The sequence below is a fragment of the Mesocricetus auratus genome, unplaced genomic scaffold (assembly GCF_017639785.1).
Source record: "Mesocricetus auratus isolate SY011 unplaced genomic scaffold, BCM_Maur_2.0 Super-Scaffold_100003, whole genome shotgun sequence".
NCBI classification, from domain to species: Eukaryota; Metazoa; Chordata; class Mammalia; order Rodentia; family Cricetidae; genus Mesocricetus; species Mesocricetus auratus.
The window spans coordinates 115,884,406-115,907,160 of NW_024429188.1; the positions used below are offsets into that span (position 1 = coordinate 115,884,406).

The 22,755-nt window shown below is 44.6% G+C and overlaps 1 protein-coding gene across 3 annotated transcripts; it reads left to right on the top strand.

The window, feature by feature from the left end:
* Positions 1-1,217: 1,217 nt before the first annotated feature.
* Hmgb3 (high mobility group box 3) lies at positions 1,218-5,903 on the top strand. 3 transcript variants are annotated; one of them, XM_005086263.3, is made up of 5 exons: positions 1,218-1,320; positions 3,372-3,526; positions 3,750-3,889; positions 4,339-4,513; positions 4,914-5,903. In XM_005086263.3, the coding sequence occupies exons 2-5, from the start codon at positions 3,377-3,379 to the stop codon at positions 5,049-5,051; spliced, it is 603 nt and encodes a 200-aa protein (XP_005086320.1). In that variant the 5' UTR covers positions 1,218-1,320; positions 3,372-3,376; the 3' UTR covers positions 5,052-5,903. The 3 variants fall into 3 exon arrangements, with proteins under 3 accessions (XP_005086320.1, XP_005086321.1, XP_012980851.1); XM_005086264.4 differs by lacking the exon at positions 1,218-1,320 and adding an exon at positions 1,362-1,504; XM_013125397.3 differs by lacking the exon at positions 1,218-1,320 and adding an exon at positions 1,682-1,812.
* Positions 5,904-22,755: the final 16,852 nt, after the last annotated feature.

The window sequence follows — 22,755 nt, forward strand, 5'->3', positions numbered from 1 at the left end:
GGAAACACTCTACTCTCTGGTGAATTATGCAGAGATAGATGGGTTGGAGGGAGAGGAGACCTACCTGACTGGGTAGGGAGCATTTAGAATCTGGTTAGAGCTGAGACTGTCTACCTGGAAAGGTCTGCCAGATCATGAGATCTATAAAAAGTGAGTGCTTGCATTGTGACACTAAATTTTGTTGACTTTGAAATTGTTATTCCTTTTTCTCCCACCCTTTTCAGTAAGTTGTGGTAATTAAGGATGCAAGCACAAGGGCCTGAAGATATTTTTCAATATTTTTTAGTGGGGCATTATTGAACACCCCCCCACACACACACACAGAGTACTGTACTGCTGTGCCATCAGTCTTCTCAGATGGTTTTTAAGCAGGGCTGGTACTTTGTCTGATTCTCCAAGGCCATCCATACCACCAAGTCAGTGCCAATTAATCTGTCATCCTAAGTACTTTTTGATTCTTTAGGGGATTGTCAGGAAAAGAAAGAAATTATGTCTGCATACCGCAGGGATGTGTGTGTGTGTTACTTTGTAACACTCCTTGCTCACAAAACTGCCTTTTCTCACAGTTTTCTGTTCTTGTCAGACTCTGTTTTCCTCTTCTAGCTGACCTAGCCCGCGTTTAGTCAACTGCAGGTACTTATACAGAGGCGCAGGCAGCTACTGGAAAGAGCCACATTGAATGCCATCCACGAAGGCAGTCAGGCTTCTTTCGGGTAGTCTTCAAAGCTGCTGCCTGCCCCTAGGATGCATTGGCTGTTGGAGCTTGGCTGGGCACTGACTGCAGGGCCTGCAGTCAGGCCCCTGCTGCGTCACAGCTGGACACAAGTGGGCCTTCGACCCTAGTCAAACGACCCAGGGGGTTTCCTAGGGCAGGGGCTAGAGCAAGGGGCCGCCAAAGTGTCGCGCTGGGAGAGCAGAGGGCAGAGCAGCTGAGCTTGACCTCTCTTTCTCACGCTAGAGGCCAAGGCCTGCGGGAACCTCATGGCCACCTCCCCAAAGTCATTGGAGATCGCACCTCGACTCCGTCAGGGCGGTGCGGGAGGTGGGTTTGGGAGAATATCATTATTCTATTTTGCCTTCGCAGCAGGCGACCGAGGGGTGTTATGTTTGAATGAATGAGCCCAGTGACCGCGCCCAATGGGCGCGGGAGTCTGCTTAATATGCATGAGGCCTGCATCCAATGGCTGGGCGAGGAGGTTGTTTTAAACGGCGGAGCCCGCTGGCCAATCAGGCGGCTCTCGTGAAGGCAGCTAGCGCGAGGCTGGGGAGCGCTGAGCCGCGCGTCGTGCCCTGCGCTGTCCAGACTAGCGAACAATACAGGTACGTCTCGCACCGCCCGCGCCCGCCGCCGCCGCCGCTTCTGCAGCTGCAGCGGTGCCCGCACAACTTTCCGGCCCGCGCCTCCACGAGCGCGCCGCTACCGCTCTCGCTGTCTGCTCCAGCACCCTTGCCGCCCCTTCTCCTTCTCTGCTGCTAGGTGGCCAGGAAGGAAGAAGCAATTCAGGTGTCTCAACTTTTCCAGTGCCTGCGCTCCAGTCTGCTGCCTCTCAGGTCTCGGCCCTCTACGCAGAGCCGCGCTCGGCGGTCGCCCCCAGGGGCAGCAGCCTGGCGGCTCAGCAGCCCCTGGCCAGATGTTCCGCAGCTGCGGCAGCGCGGCGAGCGAGAGGCGGCTGCGGGCTCTGGCGGCGCGCGTCCCGGCGGCGGCGGCGGCGGGAAGGGTGCTGGGCGCGCCCCAGCCCGGGAGCGACTCCGCAGGGAGCGGCTAGGGTCTGAGGCGCGGGCAAAGTTCGCGGGAAGGCCGAGCCGGACACGGTGCGGGTCCGCGGGCTGAGCCAGCGGCTCTGCATGAACATGGCCGTCGCGGAGCGCCCGGTGGCCTGGGGAGGGGGGGGGGGCAGGTGTCGCCGGCGCGGCGGCGGCGGGATGAGTACGGCTGGTGCGGGGCTCGGGCGAGGCTAGTGGGGAAGCTGGCGGCAGGCTATGACCCCGAAGCCGGACAGCGTGCGGGGCCGGGGGCCGCTGCTGCGGGCTCTGCTGCGTGGAGCGTCATGGCTGCACGGGCGCCTTTGTTATCCCGAGGAGTGCGGCCCGCGTCGGGGGCGGGGAGGCCGGGCTGGCGGCTCGGCGCCCTCGGGCGGCCCGCGTGGGGCGGGGCGGGGTGGGGTGGGGGCCGGCGAGCGGGCGACGGTGGCGGGGCCCGGGCCGCTTTGTTCGCCACCGTCGCCTCCTGCGCCAGCCGCGCGCGGATCAGCCATTTTAGCGAGCCGGGCTCGGAGGCACGGTGGCCGCGACTGTCGCCCGCCAGGCCCCATGTCCCCCCCCCCACCCCGCCGCCGCCCCCGGCACCGCGCATGACCCCGGGGTGGCAGCAGTGGATTTCACGGGCACTTTCTTTCATCCCGAGGCTTTTGACAAAATGGAAGGTGAATTATGGGTGTCCGAAGCAACGGAGACGTGGCCTAACAGGGGCTGTCCGCTGCCGGCCTGGACACCTGGACGCCCCAGTGTTGGGGCGCGCCCCACACGGGTTGCCGCGGAGGGGCTTTAATGCAGCCCCGCGGGCCTTTGGTGCCTAGGGGAGTGCTTTAGTTTTACATGATGACCTTGGGTGTGGGAAAAGGAAAAGATGGCGGGAAGCTGGCGCGGGGGGGGGGGAGATGGGGGGCATGGGGGACATGGAGGATGACACGCCACAGCTGCGTTTTTATTTGGAAACTTTGGGGAAAGTGTATCTGGCTAGACCTGCATTTCTGCATTTCACAGGGAAAAGACTAGCCCTTTTGATGTCCCCTCCCCCCTTTTCCTGGTGACGAAGTGACAGGTTTCAACTAATAGTTTGAAGGATACCTGCTTGCTTTCCAGATCACCAGTGCTGTAAAAAGCCATTTTTATAAGGCAAATTTATCAGCAACAATGGCATTTCACATCTCTTCCTATTTATGGTTTCATTTGATTTCCCATTTAAAGGTAAGAATTAGAGACAACCATCCAGTAGAAATGAAGTCTATGCCACCTACCCTCTCTACAAACGTGTCTTCCCATTAGTTCTCCAGACCGATGATTTTAGAAACTACAGAATAGTAGCAGTTCAGTAATGTGGAGTGCTCAGCACCCCACTTTTAGGTTATCCCCATTTGAAGAACTTGGTGAGAGAGAAGTAACTTATAAACCAGTGCGCGTCATGCTGGTCAAAAGTTAAATGACAAGAGACAGTAAGGCTGATTTCTTTTCCACTCCCCCTTCTGCTGCCACCAATGTCAGGAGCTGAGGGGGAGGAGAGTTCCTACCAAGAAACTTAATTTGGCTTTGCCTTTGGTTTCCCTTTGTATTTCATTGTGTTTTCTTCTCTTTGTCTTCTATTCATACATCAGTCAGGATGGCTAAAGGTGACCCCAAGAAACCAAAGGGCAAGATGTCTGCTTATGCCTTCTTCGTGCAGACATGCAGGGAAGAACATAAGAAGAAAAACCCGGAGGTCCCAGTCAATTTTGCGGAGTTTTCCAAGAAGTGCTCTGAGAGGTGGAAGGTATTTTGACGGTTTGGTTTGCAGGCTACATTTGGGATTTGCTTACTTGCAGAGTCATCCCAAGTGGCTACCTGTTTTCTTTTCCACTTAGACTTCAAAAATGAAGTGCAAAGCCTATTTTTTTTTGGCAAGGGGTTCTACAGTTGCTATTTGAATCACACAGCCATCGGGCAAGTATGTGCTCGACTGTATCCAGGAGTTTAATGAGCTCTGTTCTTTGCAGACAATGTCCGGCAAAGAGAAATCTAAGTTTGATGAAATGGCAAAGGCAGATAAAGTCCGCTATGATCGGGAAATGAAAGATTATGGACCAGCTAAAGGAGGCAAGAAGAAGAAGGACCCCAATGCCCCCAAAAGACCACCGTAAGTGACTAGAGGATATGGAATGATAGGTGAAGGCTTTTCTTCTGCTTGAAAGAGTTTTAGCAGCTGTTACAATTACTTCTGGCCATGTTTTCTCCTCTCAGGCATAGAATTACAACCTTCAATGCTACAAAATCTGAAGAGTTTACAATGCTTAGTGATCCTGCAATGTATGGTGTCTTTGTCTTCCAATTGCTAAGTAAGGGGAAGTAATACAATACAAAGGGCCCATACATGGCCAGAAGTAATTGTATTTTGGTGTGGTATGTTTGGGCATAGCTGCCTTATAAGCCTAGTACTTTGGGGGCGGGGGATGCAGGATTGAAAGTTTGAATCTAGTTTGGGCTACATAGCAAGACCTCTTGTCTCAAGAAAGAATGCGTAAGCTCAAGGGATTGTGTGTGTGTACACACAAGTGTTATCTAATCTATATGAATCTCTCCCCAAAGGTCTGGATTCTTCTTATTCTGCTCTGAATTCCGCCCTAAGATCAAATCTACAAATCCTGGCATCTCCATTGGAGATGTGGCAAAAAAGCTGGGTGAGATGTGGAATAACTTGAGTGACAGTGAAAAGCAGCCTTACATTACCAAGGCCGCGAAGCTGAAGGAGAAGTATGAGAAGGTGAGGGACTGGGAGCTTCCCTGCTTGGTGCGCCATGTGGCTGTGCTTGTAGCATGCCAGACTCCAGTTCTCTAGAGGAAGCAGTGTGTGGTGATGTTCTTGCTTCTGACCTCCCACCTTCCCTTCTTTGAACTCCGTCCCTACCTTTGAAACCAGTTCTTTAACCTGCGGGTGCATCCAGCCTTAGAGGGAAAAGGGATTTGATAGGGTTATTAACATGACTTAGAGGACACTTGAATGCCCATTGACTGAAAATTTGAATGATCAAGGAACGTATTTGCGTATCGAAACTGCTGCCGGTTTGTTTTCTTAAGCGAGGCCAGTGTGCTGTTTCTACCTGTTTTACAAAGAGCTATGAGAATGTAGCCATTCATTGCCCACATGTCCCTGTTCTTTATAGGATGTTGCTGACTATAAGTCTAAAGGGAAGTTCGATGGCGCCAAGGGTCCTGCTAAAGTTGCCCGGAAAAAGGTGGAAGAGGAGGAGGAGGAGGAGGAAGAGGAAGAGGAGGAGGAGGAAGAAGAGGAAGATGAATAAAAACTCTGTCTCCTTGTGAATACCTTAGAGTAGGAGAGCGCCGTGATTGACACATCTCGCATTTGAGCCGTGTCTATGCCCTTGTTAGGTTTAATTACAAAATTTGATCACGATCATATTGTAGTTTCTCAAAGTGTCAGTGGTTTACATGAAGTGGCCGTGGGTGTCCGGAGCGCCCTGAAACTGTATCAAAGTTGTACATAGCTCCAAACATTTTTAAAATGAAAAGGCACTCTCGTGTTCTCCTCACTCTGTGCACTTTGCTGTTGGTGTGACAAGGCATTTGAAGATGTTTCTGGCATTTTGTTTTCAACTCGTAAGGTAGTGTTAACTATATGGTTGGTTATTGGCTAGAAATCCTGAGTTGTCAACTGTACATATCTATAGTTTGTAAAGAGAACAAAACAACCCAGACAGATTCTTGATGCTCCTTGTTTGGCGTGGAGGCTGTGAGGGGAAGATGCCTTTTGGAGGGGGCCGTAGCTCAGGGCGTGCACTGTGAGGCTGGACCTGTTGATACTGCGGTGGGCATCCATTTAGCTTCAGGTTGTCTTGTTTTTGTATATAGTGGCATAGCATTCTGCTGACATTCTTAGTTGTGGAAAAGGGGGGAGGGGTCAGCTGGCATGAGAAGTGTTTGGATTTTTTCTTCAGTTAAGTGCCGTAGATTTTAAAACGTTTTTAAACAAACAGTAGAACTCATCATTGTCAGCAAAGCAAAGAACTACTGCATCAATGAAAGTTCAAGAACCCTCTGTACCTAAACGCAATTTGCAACATTCTGTTATTTTTTGTATGTTTAGAATGCTGAAATGTTTTTGAAGTTAAATAAACAGTATTACATTTTTAAAACTGTTCTGTATTACAACAGCCTAAATTTCTGCCTCACCGGTCTTAGTGAAGCCACTTGTTTTCTTCTGCTTCTAAAACTGCTTAGGACAGATGAAAGGGGGTGGCGGAAGGGGGGGTTGTTACTTGATGTTCCTTTCAGGAGTCGTATCTGGCGTTAGAGAGAAGCACTGATCACGTCATAGGTAAGGTTTAGGAGCCTACAGAGATAGGAAAGCAAGCCTTAGGAAAAAAGCTGGTTAGTCATGTTCTGCCATCGTGATTTTGTGGGGTGTATGATATCCCAACCCCCTTTCACCTTTACTCCAGCATGTGTAGTGGGGCCCAATCAGAGGTCTTAAGCTGCTTTTTTGTTTCCTTGTCCCCAGGAGGTGGTGTGGGTTGGAATGACAGAGTAGAAGACATTATATACATACATTTTACTCCAAAAAAATCAAAACCCCAGGGAAGATTGCATTAGATGTGCATGTGGAGGCTGATCTGTCCATGTTTACTACATATAATATCATGGAGGACTGGGTTAGTGGCTGAGTGTTTCTATTCCTCAGCATTAATATTTGGATATGTATACATAAAAGTAGGAGGATTTGGTAATGGTTTAGTGGCATTTTTAAGCAGCTTTTAGCCTAGGATATTCAGAACATGCACGTCTAGAGATGTCCTCACCATGCTCTCGAGTCCAAGATTGATTGCTAAGTCATAGTCTGGTCACAGCCCAGGCTCTGCACTCCAAACATTTCCTCACATCAGAACAGTTTGTCATTTCTCCAGTCTTTCCACTCATTAAAAACCCTTGGTTATGAGGTTTGTTTAGAGGCACTTGCTTCAATCATATTCATATCACTCGTTGCTGCTGCCCAATACATAATGTACAGGCCAAGAATTGTGAACCATGGCTAACCTCATCAAATAAGGAAGAGAAGCTCAACCTACCCACAGATGGCTTCTTACTAAGTGGGACTCATTCCTCAGTCTGCTTGAACTATGTAGCACCCATGGAAGGACAACTAAGATATTTCTCTTAGTCTCTTCCATTAGACACAGAAACGCCAAGGTGTTTAGTTAGAAGATTTCTAAGATTCAGACATTTGGACAGAAACTTGCATTGAGGCTTGCTTGGTTTGTTAGCTGCTTGCAACAAGATTCAGTGAAGTGTTTATGGTATGGCAAGATGCTCAGATGCGATATCCTCTGAAGCTTCTGAGATGCTGTAATGTGGTTTAAGCTTAACCTGGTTTCTGGACAACAGTGCATTTTTGTGATCCTAAATAGTTAGCTCTTGCGATCCCAAATAGTTAACACTTTTTAATCAAATGGGCAGTACCTGCTTCCTTGAAGGATCTCTCGTGCAACATTACCCTGTAAGGTAAGATGACATTTTATCCTTTGCAAAGAACCTTGTCTATTGTGTGAGTATGATCTGGTCACAAATATACCTGAGGATGGTAGAAGCATTCATTTTTTCAGTAAAGTTTCTTTTTTGTTTGTTTGTTTTGTTTTTACGAGACAGGGTTTCTCTGTATTGTTTTGGAGGTTGTCGGTCCAGCCTGGCCTCGAACTCACAGAGATCCGCCTGCCTCTGCCTCTCGAGTGCTGGGATTAAAGGTGTGCGCCACCACTGCCCGGCTCAAGTAAAGTTTCTTAATCAGTTTCTTTTTCCCAAAAGTAACCACTGGGCTGTCTGTAGTCTGTTTCAGGTACAGAGGTTTTGCATGTAGACACATATCAACCTCTGTAACCATTGCTCTGAGCTAACATTTGATAGCCAGAGAAATAGAGGGGTTTTGTTATGAAACCTTGTGCCAGGATACACATATAATTAGAAGGATGGTGATGGAGTGTTGCTTGATAAAGTACCTAGATGCTTAGAATCTGCTGTCCTCTCAATCTGTACTTTCTTGAACTCATGATGATTTTTTTTTCTTAGACAGGGTTTCTCTGTATAACCGTCCTAGTTGTCCTGGAACTCACTCGGTCAACAGAGATCTGTCTGCTTCTGCCTTCAGAGTGCTGGGGTTAAAGGTGTGTGTACCTACTGCTGGGCATCATTGTGATCTTTCTACCTTGGCTTTCCTAGTGCTGGGATTTTATGTAAGAAGAAATGAAGAGATAAATCTACATAACATATACCACCATGCCCAGCTAGAGCTTCTTCAGTTTTTTAGAAAGCCAAACAATTTTTGTGGTTTAATGAATACTATACAGAGAATGATCATTGATAGCTATACTTTAGCTTTTGAATGGGTAAGCTTATTTGGCATACGATGTTCAAAAATAAAGGAACAAATAGCATGTGGTGGATAGACAGCAAAACATAATCAAATCGGGTGCTTTACAACCTCCAGAAGACTTGACTGGGGAATGGCTCAACTATGTCTAAGGAGCCTCCGTGAGTTCCTGATTAACAGTCCCACAGCATTCTGTCTACTTGTTTTGACCACGGGAGGGTTTTGTTGTTTATTTTTGTTTTTTTACCATGTGATAACACCTGTTGGCAATGATTTACCTTTCAGCTGTTCTCAAGGGTGCAATGCTGTTAATACCCTTTCTCCTTATCAGAAAAGCAGGGAGGGGGGTCTGTACTCCAGGACAGGGAAATTTGGAAGACACTTAAACAGGCTTGAATATGAGGGCATATCTCTTATCCTCAAACAGCTCTGAATAGTCACAAACAGCTTATGTCAATTTATAATTATAACTTATATTCTAACTACCAGCAGAGCAGTTAAAAAAAATCAAGATATAGAGCAAGAGAAAATATTTGCAAAATCCATATATAATATGGTGTCAGTAATGCATGCCTGTAATATTAGCAGTTGGGAGTCTGAACGGGAGAGTCTCAAGTTCAAGGATAGCCTGGGCTACATGTCAAAAAGGTAATAAGTGCTATAGTGCGTAAAATTCAGAGAACTATTTAGTAAAAAAAATTAGGAATAGCACAGGGACTCAGGAGAAAGCTCAGCAGAAGTGTTGTCTGAAAGCATGAAGACCTTAGTTCAACTCTCAGAACCCCATAAAAAGTCAGTGTGTCTGGGGAGATGGCTAAGCAGGTAAGAGCATTGGCGCTTTTCTAGAGGACACAGGTTTGATTCCAAACACCCACATATTGGCTTACAATTGTCTGTAACTCCAGTTCTAGTGCCTTCTTTTGACCTCCACAGACACTGCACATATGTGGTACTCAGACCTTCACGTAGGCAAAACATTTATGTACATAAATAAATACATAAGCAAATAAATAAACAGATGTGGTAGCACGTACTTGTGATCCTGGCACTAGGGAGGTAGAAATAGGTACTTCCCTGGGACTCATTGGCCAGCCTGGTCTACTTGGTGAGTTCCTGGCCCTAGTGAGAGACCCTTTCTTAGAAAATAAGATGGGCTGGGAGGTGGCTCACATTTTAATCCCAGCACTCGGGAAGTGGAGGCAGGCAGATCTGTCAGTTCCAGGCCAGCCTGGTCTACAAAGCTAGTTCCAGCACAGCCAGAGCTACACAGAGAAACCCTGTCTCGAAAGACAACAACAACAACAACAACAACAAAAGATTGACAGGGCCTGAGGAGAAATGCCACCTGAGGTTGCTATCTGCTCCTCTGTCTTACTTTGCTTTCTGTCACTGGTAAAACAAGTGACCAACTAAGAGAAGAAGGATTTAGAGTTAGAACAGTTTAGAGTTCCCTGTTCAGGGAAGTCAAGGCAGGAGGAACTCAAACAGGGTTGGAACTTGGAGGCAGGAACTAAAGGAGAAGCCACCGTGTCACTAACTCTAAGGTACCTGTAGTCCATGTCAGTGCAGCATTACCCACAATAGCCAAGTTATAAAAATCATGTAATTAAGTGTTCATCAGTGATGAACTAGTAACACCTAGAAAGAGATTGCTGAGTCATATCCTGGTTCTATTTGTTAGTTAATGGCATCCTGATGAAAGCAGATTTTACATGCGCACGCTCACGCACACACACGTGCGCACGCGAACACACACACACACACACACACAGGATGTGGGATGATGTATATACTAATTGCTTGACTATGATAACCCCTTCAGTATGCATATGGGCATCAAAATAGCATGGTCTGGGGGATAGAGCTGGCCAACAGCTTACTTGCCCAGCATGAGCAAGGCCCTGGATTCTATCCCCAGCACCACAAAAGCAATAGGAAAAGTGTGGTGTACATTTCAAATACATGCACTAGAAATAAAGCTAAAGGCTGAATACGGTAACACACACTCCAGTAAGCAGAGCACTCTAAAGTTAAAGAAAGAGGACTGAGTTCAAGGAAGGGTGGGCTTGGGGTGGTCATCTGCAGACTCAGATGCTCAGGAAACCCAGCTGGTGCCTGAAGAGAAAGGTGTGTAACCAGGAACCCTCACACCCATTATGCTACCAGTCTAAGAAGATTCATCTTTCACTCTTGAGACAAAACCAACTTTTCACATTTTAGGCTTTTCTTCCCCACCAATTTCCCTCTAGGGAATGTTCAGCCCTGGCATCCTAGTCGAATCTGTCTGTTGCCATATAATCTTACATAGTATCAGCTCTAGACATTTCCATGGAGGAAAACAAAATCCCTTGGGTTAAAAAGGGGTGTTCTCTTTTCCTCACTCTCTCTTCTAAATATGTTGTTAGCCTCAGAGCATTTCAGGAAAATCTCAGAGAACCTCCCTGGTGCTGGCACTTAGGTTCTGGTTGAATTTTACAAGCCACACAAGAAAAGGAGTGGCATTTTCTCAGCCATCTATTTTGTTCCAGGCCTGTGGTAGCCTTTTGTTTTAAAAGAAGTCTTTTGGAACCATGTCAGTAGATACTGTAGCAATGTTGATTGCAAAATTTGACAGTTCCCATTGCAAGATGTGTGGAACATATGATGTGCTTGTCCTCTGTCCAAACCCTCAGTAGTTTACATGGAAAAGGACTGATAATTTCAGCTATGAAACAGTAGAAGGCAGAAATATGTCACTTAAAATATTGGGCTAGACATATTGTTTTAACTATTCTTGTGCTGGAGACATTTTTACCTTCCATATGAAGAACTATCTTCTGCATATTGTATAAGTGTGTATATGATGTATAAGGTATATGAAATTAGACTTCCTAGCAGAATATAAAAGTAAAATGCCAAATCATGCATGGTGATAGAACCCTGTGATTCCAGCTCTAAGGTGGAAGGGAAATAAGGATGATTGGGAGACCCCGTCTCAAAAGAGGCTAGGGAATATTGCTTGGTGATAGAATACTTGCAAGGTCCTGGGTTCCATTTCCAGGACAATAAAAATAATAAAACCATACTATTGACAAAAGAAAAATTCAGACAAGTTGACAACAAACAATTGTTAATACATTAGAGAGGAAATCAAGGTCTACTATAAACAAAACCCGAGTGGAGCAATACACACAGGAAAGATGCTCACCAACTAATAGGAAATCACAATGAAATATCACCTCATAGATACCAGAATAGAGAAAAATGAGTGAATCAGTGAGTTTAATTTCACTTTCCTACAGGAGTGTGAGTGAGGGGTCATTTATAGGAATATGGCTGACTGCTTAGGAGCTACACCACACCTCACACAAATGTCTCTTTTCCCCCCAGAAACCATTAACTTCAGAGTGACTTAAATATTCAAAAAACAGTGCACTTCTTATGAAAGCACAAATTGGAAATCGGTTTTGTAAATCTGCTTGGCAAAACTTATTGAAACTAAATGTGTGCACACCCTGTAGTGCTTGCTGTGCTTCCATTTGTAGGGTTAACACCCAAGAGTAATATGTACACACCCACATGATACGAGCAAACAGGATGTTCGTAATGGTACTACTTGCAATAGCTGCAAAATACAAACAAATTCTAGTCCAAATCTGGTAAGTTTTTGCAAAAGTGAAGGACAGTGAAATATATATAGCAATGGAGGAATTTTGCAGACATAATGTTTTCCCCATAAATCTATACAATATACTTTTGTTGTATGTTATACAAATATTTGTAAATTAAAGAAATATAGGCCTGATCAGGGCAAGGTTAATGGTGATCTACTTTCCTTGTGGCATTGATCCAGAAAAGATGGCTAAAGTGGGAATCCACTGAAACTGCAACCACTTCACAGTTCACCTCATGAAATCTATTGGCTTTGTCAGTCAGTGATTTCTGTAGAACACACAAGTTATGAGAGAAAAAAATCATCAAACATTTCCCGTAAAGTCACCAAGTCTTGACCTTAAAATAGGGTGCACACTGGATGACTACAGGAGCATGATATGAAGAACTGTCACTAACAGAGAATTTTGCTTGAGCAGAGCAAAACCAGTATATTTGTCAAGTGTGTTCTTCGGAAAGCAACAGGCCTAAGGGCTGCCAAGTCAAAAATGCCACTTATGTCGAACAGCAACTACTATGTTCATTGCATAAAACACACTGTTAAATGTAAAAGAAAATCAGACACAAACTGAGACCCTACCGTGTGATTCCATTTATGTAAAGTTCAAATCACACAACAGAATGGATTACACTTCAGCTTAGTAGACTATATATTTACTGTACATATGTTCTCTCTTAATTAAAAAGTGAGGGGTTTCATATGTATATATGCCAGTGTGTGTGTGTGTGTGTGTGTGTGTGTGTAGAGGGGTGCATGTGCCCAAGCACATTCACAGAAGTCAGAGAGGGGCACCAGATGTCCTGCTCTATCCATCTGTCTTACTCCTTTGAGCCAGGGTCTCTCAGTGAACCAGGAGATAGGATGGCTGCCAGCAAGCCCCAGTAATCTTCCTTCCACACACCACAATGCCAGAGTTTCAGGAGAATACATGGCCATGTCTGGCCTTTCATGGGCACCGGGATCTGAACTCGTCTTTTCATGCTTGTGTAACAAGCACATCTGTGCCCTCTCCCCAGATGAAAATGTGAAGTGGGATCTAGTGTGTGTTTAAAGGAAAAGGATGTGCATCTCCTGAACTTGCAGTGACAGATAAGATAATCTGGGTCAAGTTTCCCAATCAGACATTAAAATCATCTGAAAACACTAATGACAGCTAAGCATAGTGGTGCATGCATTTAATCTCAGCACTCAGAAGGTAGAGACAGGTCTGTGGGCTTGAGTCCGGCCTGGTCTACATAGTGAATTCCAGACCAGCCAAAACCAAAACAGTAATGAACTCATTAGATACTGACCAAAACAAAACCAAAATCCAAGAGACCTGAGCTACACTTAGAGTTCCAGATCAGCCTGAGCTACATATGGTGATCCTGTGCCAAAATAAGAATGCTGTTCAGTGCCAGGCTTACCCAACAGGGTTGGTACATGTAACTCAGGCTGGCCTGGAACTCATGATGTAGTTCAGGAAGGCCTTAACCACGGTTATCTTCCTGCAATATTCTCCTTGTTACTGGGGTGAGAGGCCAAAGTTTCCACTCCCAGCTTGGTAAGTGCATCTGCCCATAGATACTGAGGCCTGCTGCCTTAAAGTAAGTTGCTAAAGGACTGGGTTTCAGCTGTGCTGCTTCCAGGGGATAGGACAGAAACGCACAGTTCAATGAAACTTGACAGATGAGCCTCATGTCACTGTGCAAGGACAAATGTCTGACAGAGCTGGAACAATTAGCCTAAGAACAGATAAAACCCAAAGTCTGCCTGGAAACACACACAGAAACTAATTCTGGGAGGATTATTGACCTAAGGCTAGAAGGTAAAGCAGGATGGCTTGCTCACATAAGGCAAGGGAAGATTTTGTAATCAAGACACACAAGGTCAACACCAACCATGGAGGACTGACACACTGTCAGATGTTCAGTCTGGAGTTTCTATCCACTCCAAGGCATCAATAGAACAACCATGCAAGTTAGAGTCAGACAAAAGCTTTGCAACAATCTAACTGCAATGGCCTTGCATCCAGAATACCCAGAGCACACGTACATACTAATAAGAAAAAGACAGAGACCCCAGAGGGAAAACGAGGTCAAGATTTGAGAAATTACTTCACAAAAAGGCATCAAGTGGCCTCTCTCTCTCTCTCTCTCTCTCTCTCTCTCTCTCTCTCTCTCTCTCTCTCTCTCTCTCTCTCTCTCTCTCTCTCTCTCTCTTTCTCTCTCTGTGTGTGTGTGTGTGTGTGAAGTGCTGTGGCTCATTATCGATAGTGAAAATGAAAATCCCAATGAGATGCAATCTGAGAGCCATCAAACTGGTGAAAACGAACTAGACAATCCTGAGCATTGACTAAGACTTAGAGCAAGGGGAAGCTCTTGTGCTGCTCCTGGAACTTTGTATTGGTCTGGTCACTTTGAAACATAGCCTGTACTAGTTAAGTTTGAAGATGAAGGCTAAGGGACATCTTCACAAAGTGATTGCCTAAAGGAAACAGCAAACCTAATGTCTTTCATCCCTGTGGGAATGAGTATGTAATTTAAAGTGCTCTAGTACAGTGGGAATAAATATCAGGTGACAACAGATGCATGGATGAATCCACACTGGTGAGTGTCAAAACCAGGTGATTTGATTTATGTAAAGTTCATAACAGATAAAATTAAACCATTTAGACATGCAGAGATTGTTCGACTCTAAAGAAAAGCAGGTACTGGTTACTTATTTTAAAAGTAAAAATGGCACTTAATCCTGGTGAGGTGTGAAGGATATTGGTACTGTAAAGATCTGAGACATATCCATTTAAATTCATGTTGAAATACTACTCCCTGAAGACCTTATAGAATCTGACCACATTTGTACTGAGTTAGAATAAGGTCATTACAATAGTCTCTAGGCCAATCTGACTTGTGTCACTATGAAAAGACCACACAGAAACATACCAGCAAGACCACAGAGAACACAGGCAGAATATAGAATTGTAAAGCAACCGAAGAAGCCTCAGAAGAAGCCAACTCTGCCTTTCTGCTTTAAACTTGGGCTTTGTGTTTCCAGAAATATGAGAGACTACATTTTCTGTTATTCACATTACCTAGTCTATTATGGCGCTTTATTGTAGCCAAAGAAGACTAATACAGGGGGTTGCACGGAGGTGCCTCCAATTTTGTATTTCTTGATGAGATGTTGAACACACACACATATGTACACAGAGTTTTCAACAGGTCTAACCCAGGGTTAACCTCAAACTCAGAATCCTGCTCAGGATCTTGCATGCAGAGATTGCAAGGTGTGCAGCACAAGTGTATGAGTTGGTGAAAACAAAGAGATTGTGGGTAAAGCCAGGCAGTGGTGACACGCCTTTAATCCCAGCATTCAGGAGGCAGAGGCAGGCAGATCTCTGTTTTGGAGGCCAGCTTGGTCTGCAGACTGAGTTCCAGGACAGCCAGAGCTATGTGGCCTCGATCCTACACACACACACACACACACACACACACACACACACACACACGCACACACACACACACACACGCACACACACACAATGGGCAACTGAGGAAAACTGGGAGTGGGAGAAATAAGTCTTCCTCAGGAAAGAGCACACCAACTGGTTATCCAGTATCAAATGGTCAGCCCTGAAAACACACACACAAGTACATTATGAAAAGTGAGCAGGTTATATTTAGAAACATGGGTTTATGTACATATACATATATGTATGTAACAGCAATTAATGAAAAAGAGGCCATGAATTTGAAAGGGAACAAAAAAGGTATATGGGAGGATTTGAGGGAAGGAAAGGGAAGAGAGAAATAATGTAATTATATTATAATCTTGAAAAGAAAAGAGTATGGTGTGGTCTAAGGAGAAAAAATAAACAAGTTTGCACTCAATGGCTAGACAAAAACTCTTTCTTTTGACCACTAAGATAATAGACATAGGTCATCATGCTCAACTGATATTTATTCTTTTGTAAGCAGGTTTATTGAGGTAACATTTCATGTATCATGCAATTCATTGTTTTGAAATGCCCAGTTCACGTGTATATGTCTGCAACAGAAAGGGGATTATTTGTGAGGAGTCAGAAACTAGCCAGGGTAAGGACATGAAAGACAGCAGAGGGGTACAAATATAAGTAAAGTGCATATTTCATAATATGTATGAAAATTTTATAATGAACCAGGTGCGGTGGCGCATGTCTTTGGTCTCAGAACTCATGAGGTAAAGGCAGGGAGATTTCTGTGAGTTCAAGGCCTGCATAGTCTACATAGTGAATTCCAGGACAGCTAGGAATACAGCCTAAGACCATGTCCCAAAACAACACCAACAAAAGTTGTACTTAAACCCATCACTTTGTATGCTAATTAAAATCAATAAAAATATTTTAAAATATACAATTCATAGTGAATTTATAGTGAACGCATTTAAACAGACAAATTGATCATATTTAGTTTTAGGACTAATTTAGTTTTAGAGACCCACTAACTTTTAGCTGTAAACTTTTGGCCCCCTAATTACTTGGACCTATGGCATCTATTAACTGACTTTCTCTCGCTTGCTCAAGGCCTGTTACAGACGTTTCATAAACTGAAGCACACAATGTGTGGCTTTTAAGGGCTTGTTTTCACTTAATTTACTATTTTTAAGGTTTGTTCATATTGTAGGATGTCTCAGAATTGCTTTTTCCCCTGTTGTGGAATAATTTTTTTGTACACTGTGAAGATGTGTCTTTGACAGGGCGCCTTTTGATTGGGTTAATAAAGAACTGAATGGCCAATAGCTAGTCAGGAAGAGGTTAGATGGAACTTCTGTGCAGAGAGAAAGAAGGAGATGAATCTAGGCAAGAAAGAGAGAGACACTGGAGGACACAGAGAAGAAACAGGAGATGCAAGGTGGAAGAGAGGTAAAAAGTCATGAGGCAAAACATAGATTAACATAAATGGGTTAATTCAAGTTATAAGAGCTAGTGAGACAAGCCTAAGCTACAGGCTAAGCTCTTGTAATTAATACTAAGTCTCTGTGTCTTTATAGTCTAACTCCATAATCCCTATTGGCCTCAAATTTGCAGCAACCCTCTTGCCTCAGTTTCCAAAGAGCTCAGATCAGAGACGTGCACTGCCATGTCTGGCAGATTCCCCATTCCTTTGTATGACAGTGTATTGTGTTTACATAGTCATCAATTGCTGGGCATTCAACACTACTCTGAGCACTCAAGTATGCGTGTACTTCTCCACTCTCCTAGGTGCATGCTTAGAAGTAGAGCCACTGTGATGTGGTAATTGTGTTTGACTTCTTGGGAGCCACCAAACTATTCCCCCAACAGCAACATTTTCACATTCTCATGAGCAGTGTGGAATGGATCCAGTTGCTTCAAATCCTTGCCAACTTTTGTTATTCTCTGCTTTAAAAAATTCCAACCATGGGGGCTGGAAAGATGGCTCAGTGGTTAACAGCATGGACTACTCTTCGAGAGGATCCAGGTTCAATGTCCAGCACCAACATGCCATCTCACAACTGTCTATACTCCCAGTTTCAGGAGATCTAACACCCATGACAAAGCACCAATGGACATAATAAATAAACAACCTGTAAAATTTAAAAAACAAAACAAAAAATTCAACCATTTTAGTGACAATAAGATGGCATTTTACTGTTGTTTTGATATGTCACATATAGAGAATCTTATTGACAATGACTATCACCTCAATTTTTTTTGTTTTTTTTTTCTTTCAAGACACAGCTTCTCTGTGTATCCCTGGCTGTCCTGGAACTCGCTCTGTAGACCAGGCTGGCCTCGAGCTCACAGAGATCCACCAGCCTCTGCTTCCCAAGTGCTGGGACTAAAGTTGTGTACCACCCACTGCCCAGTTCTACCTCAATTTCTTTAAGTGAGGAAGCTGAGCCTCAGAGAGATTAAGTAGTTTGTCTCACACCACCCAACTTAAACTGTTCTTTCCCTCTAATAGACCCGCTTGCCTATGTTAAAGTCAGGATCTTCTCAGTAGATGATCTGAAGCTGGAGAACAATGCCAGAGCTTCCTCTAAACATAAAAGTCTGTTTTCATCTGCCCTTTTGGAATTTGTCATGGCCCCTGAGTAGGCATTCTGACTTGTCTAGTTAAATTTCTGTTGCTGTCACTGCCAGCCTGGTGTCTAATCAATCCCGTGGCATCACTGTGCACCACATGCTCCCTGTCTGCTGTGGCCAAGCCCCTCACAATGCTTGTAACTATCCTACTGTGGTGGGCTCTGGGCTTTGAGAGATATACAAATCTTTGACACATCTCAGCTTAGCAGCAGATTTATAAAAAAAAAAACCCTGTATGTCAACACTAGCAACATCTTATGAGAGCAGCAGGTCCAGCCTGTTCTGGTTCCTAGGAGAAACTGACTTGGGGCAGATTGAGTGTTCTGAGGCTTCCCAGAATGCTAGAGGTGAAGCTGGGGACAGGGCTGATCTTCTGTTTGTACACATGCCTCACTTGCCTCTTATCATGCCAGGGAGCGTGTGCCCAGGGCTATGCTGACGGGGAAGGGCAGAGGCCCACTGTCAGGGCTCAGGAAAGCAGTAAGTCAGAGCATTGTGGTCTGCAGGCAGGTGGGGTGTTGTGGGTGATCAGGTTGAATCTGCTGAAAGCTGGATTTGACTCTCCCAGTGTAGGTGTAACTGACCTAGCAGATCAAGATTTTTCTGTCCTAGTGACAGGTTAACCAAAGCACTTGAGAAAGGTAAAGATGAAATGGATTTCTCTTCCCAAAACTTTGACCTCTGAGAGGCAGTGACAAAGCCCTGTTTTGCCCCAGAGGAGCTCTGGGGAATGAAAAACATGACAGGTCTTTTCCTATGGAGGCTTAAAAGCTTGACCTTCACCCAGTCCACTTGATTGCAAACACCTAAGTCCTTCGCTGAGGCAGTGGAGTACAAACCAGGCATCTGGAGGGCACTGTACTGTTATGTGTGTCCTACCCAGATGACTGGAGATAAGCTGTAAGCTTCAGGTCATAGTCCCAAGTAGATCATTCCACCTAGTAGAATGTCAGAGTTTCAGAGACAGACAGAGAGACAGAGACAGAGACAGAGAGAGAGAGAGAGAGAGAGAGAGAGAGAGAGAGAGAGAGAGAGAGAGAGAGAGAGAGAGAGAAGAGAAAGAACATGCTCTAGAAAGCCTCATCCTTCAGAAGCGTAGGCTGGGCTGAGGCAGCTCCCTGGGCTGCGGGAATGAGTCTTGGTTGTGTCTTCAGTGAAGCGTGAATTCACTGCATTAGTATGGACCACAATTCCTAAGCCTCAGCTTCTTTATCTGTAAAATATAAACAACAATCATGTCAGAACTCACAATGTAGCCCAGGTAGCAATCCTGTTTCAGCCTCCCAAGAGCTGGTATGACAGGCATGAGTCACCATGCTTAGCTTAGATGATGATTTTTTTTATTAAAAACAGACTTCTATATTGCTTTTAAAAATATAGACAATTTCAAAACATGTTTATATTAAGGTAAATGTTTTTTCTTGCTTATTTTTCTTCTGACTACTCATGCAAGTGAAAATCTTCAGGAAATTGGCATGTTTTCCATTTTATGTCACGTTTTAGACAATTTAGGAATACATATGCTACAAATTAAGTGTATTTATGTGACAGAAATAGACACCTCCATTAGGAAATGAAAATATTTTCACTGTGTCTTACAGATGCAGGAACACTGCAAAGTAAAACTCTCTGCAGCTTTACTATGAACCGATTGTTTCTTTTTTGTTGTTAGTATTTGGGGGGGGGCAGGGTCTCACTGTGCACCTCTGGCTGTCAAGGAACTCACTATGCAGACCAGGCTGTCCTCACACTTACAAATCTGCTTGCCTCTAACTCCTGAGTGCTGTGATTAAATACTTGCTCTACCATGCTCTAATTTAAGTTTTGTTTATTTCAGACAGGGTCTCTACGTAACCCTGGCTATCCTGGAACTCATCGTGTAGTCCAAGCTGGACTTGAACTTACAGGGATCTGCCTGCCTCTGCCCCCTAAGTGCTGGGGTTAAAGGTGTGAGCTCCATTCCCTGCCTTTTGGATGTTTTTGAAACTGAGTCTTACTCTGTAGGCCAGGCTGACTTGGAACTCTGTATGAAGCCCACAGTAACCTCAAACTAGAAGAGGTCCTTTTTGTTCGTTCTAATTTGACTGTGATGCTGCTGTTTATTCCATGAAGAAGCAGAATGAATGCTCCATTCTCTTTGGCTCTGGATGGGCTATGTGACTTGCTTTGGTTGTCAGACTGCTTAGGAAGTGATTTTGTATGATTTGTGAGACTAGATGAAGAAGCTTTGCAGTTTCTGTTTCTGGCTTCTTCAGCTTCAAGACCACTATGCTGTGAGGACAACCAGTCCTAGATGGTGAGAGGTGCTTAGCAAGAGGCTCACTGCATAGGATGAGCTGCACTGAATCTTTTTTATACTCCAAAGACAAGGTTGCCTTGGCCTAGCTCCTAGAAAATAATCTGTGATGCTTTAGAATAGCTTGCCTGATATGAATGCCTGCTTGAGAGCATTTATATCTCCCCTGGGCTCTGCACTGCTGTATCAGTGGACTGGCAGGGATTGAGATCAGTTGGTGTGGGGAGGTTGCATACCTACAAGATTCACACACACACTTACACACTTACATGCACATGAACCACACACACACACACACACACACACACACACGCACACACACACGATAAAAATCCTGGATACCAATGCTCAGGTGAGTTTCTCCGGTTAGCCAAACATGTAATGTGTTGTCACAAATTATTGCTGGGAGAAGAAATGTGTCCCCATGAGACTCAACTGTGAGGCTTATCTGGAAGCTTAGGAGCAGCTTCTCTTGACCTTTGTCCTATGGGCTTTTTCCCTTTCCTGATTTTGATCAGCACCCTTTCAGTATTGTAATTTCTGACCACAAAGATAACTTCTCTAAATTGTGTGTGTCTTTCTAGTCAATCATCATGCCGCAGGCTGGTTTGGAGTCACCTGACACTAAAGTGTGTACACAGGAACTGAAAAGGACTGGGCAGCATCCACTATTAACTGGCACACACCCCAGTGGGAATATCTGGGGTCCGTGAGCCCTAGTTGAACTGCTGAATGTCTGCAACTGTATGAATAAGCTCAGGAATGGCCGACAGAAGGGTACCTAGGCAATCTGTGAAATTGTGAGATACATTTTAACCCTTTTTTAAATCTTGAGAACAGTTCTTACTATATAGACCAGGCTGGAATGAAACTCATCCTCCTGCCCCAGCCTCCCCATTGTTGAAAGTACAGGTGTATACTACCAATCACAATGATTATATCAGTGTTATTTTAAGGCACTAAGATCTGTGGTATCTCATTCTCTTTTATAAGAAGTTTTACCAGTCAATGATCAATAGACATATGCTTAAATAAATGATCTACTGTACACTAGAGTGGTGCTATTAAAATTCTAGTGCAGATTCTATACACATTAATTCTGTTTATTACATATTTCAAGTAACCAAATGTTATCAATAAATATGTAGAAATGGCATCAGTTTTCAAAGTATTTAATATGTATGTATTTATATTTATGTACAACTACTTGTATAACCAGGAGGAATGGCAGTCACCCATAGCTGTTGTTCATGTGATTCAATTAGTACATACTGATATGGTCCTGGCTGGAAGATTCCACAGCCTTTCTGTTTTAATAGCTATGTCTTTCATTTTGTTCACATATAAGTTTTGTTTGTATCGTTGGAGTTGGAAATTGGGGTCTTGTGCATGCTAGGTAAGTACTGTACCACAGAGCTATACCCTCAACTACTGTCTATATTTTCTAAATGCTATGCATTGAATATGCATTCTTTATTGTATTATGTGGGGAGCCGCCCCCACATTCTCCGTTACAAGATGGCGCTGACACCTGTTGTCAGTTGGAGTAAACAACCTTGGTGCGCATGTGCCTGCTACTTTTCCATCCCTTACTCTCTGCCTCTCCCGTGGCGTCATATGGGCTGACGAGCAGGAGCCAGTCAGGAGATGACACGTCCGAGGCGGGGACTGCTGAGCTATATAAGGGTTGGGCTTTTCGCTCCCTGGGTCTCCACTCTGTAAGCTTATGCTCTCCCTCTCAAGATGCATTAAAGCTGTTCTGCAGAAGGATCCTAAGTGTGCCGCGTCGTTCTTGTGCTGGCATCGTTCTTGCTGGCAAGACGGTAGGCGAGACGGTAGCGCGGGACATCTGGTGCCGAAACCCGGGAACTCGAGACCTCATCATCGTCAGCACCATCGAAGACCCCTTGGACTCAAGGAGGATTCAGAACTGCAGGTGACTACGCTCGGAGAGGTATGCTATTCTGGGACTTTGGATTGGAGCCTCTGTTACAATTGTTACATCGTTACAATTGTTAGGTGCCTTAAGTCCGACATAAATAAGCGGCAGTGCCTGACTGTGTGCTTTAGTCTCTTGTAGATAAAAGAGCTGCGCCCGGTCGTTACTTTTGTTTCATTCGAGCCGCAGGTGTTTATTTTTATCATGGGCTCCTCTCAATCCGTCATTACTGCTCTGGAGTCGGTACTTAAACAAAGAGACATAAAGATTGGTCACCGGACATTAAAGAATTTTGTTAAAGAGGTAGACCGGGTAGCTCCTTGGTTTGCCTGCTCAGGGTCCTTGACTATTGCTTCATGGAATAAATTAGGCAAAGATCTGGATAGGAAATTAATCGAAGGGGACCTGAGACAAGGGACCAGGGCAATCTGGAAGCTTGTTAAGAATTGTCTAGAGGATGAAAACTGTCAAGGGGCTGTAGCGGAGGGACGAGATGTCCTTGAAGAAGTTCAGGATAGCATGTCAGAAACCGAGCGTAGTGAGAGGTTAGGTGCACGTAAAAAGAAACCGGTTGTAACTAAGAAAGATAACCCCCCCAGTAAATCTAAGGATAAGGGGGAGCCCTTACAGTCCCCAAGAGGGACATTAGAAGATAAACAAAAAAGGAGAGAAGGCT

Excerpts from the sequence above, each read along its gene's own strand:
- Hmgb3 (XM_005086263.3), top strand. The coding sequence starts at position 3,377 with ATGGCTAAAGGTGACCCCAAGAAACCAAAGGGCAAGATGTCTGCTTAT. Across the intron at positions 3,890-4,338 it reads AATGCCCCCAAAAGACCACC|GTCTGGATTCTTCTTATTCT; the intron begins GTAAGTGACTAG and ends CTCTCCCCAAAG. Across the intron at positions 4,514-4,913 it reads TGAAGGAGAAGTATGAGAAG|GATGTTGCTGACTATAAGTC; the intron begins GTGAGGGACTGG and ends TGTTCTTTATAG.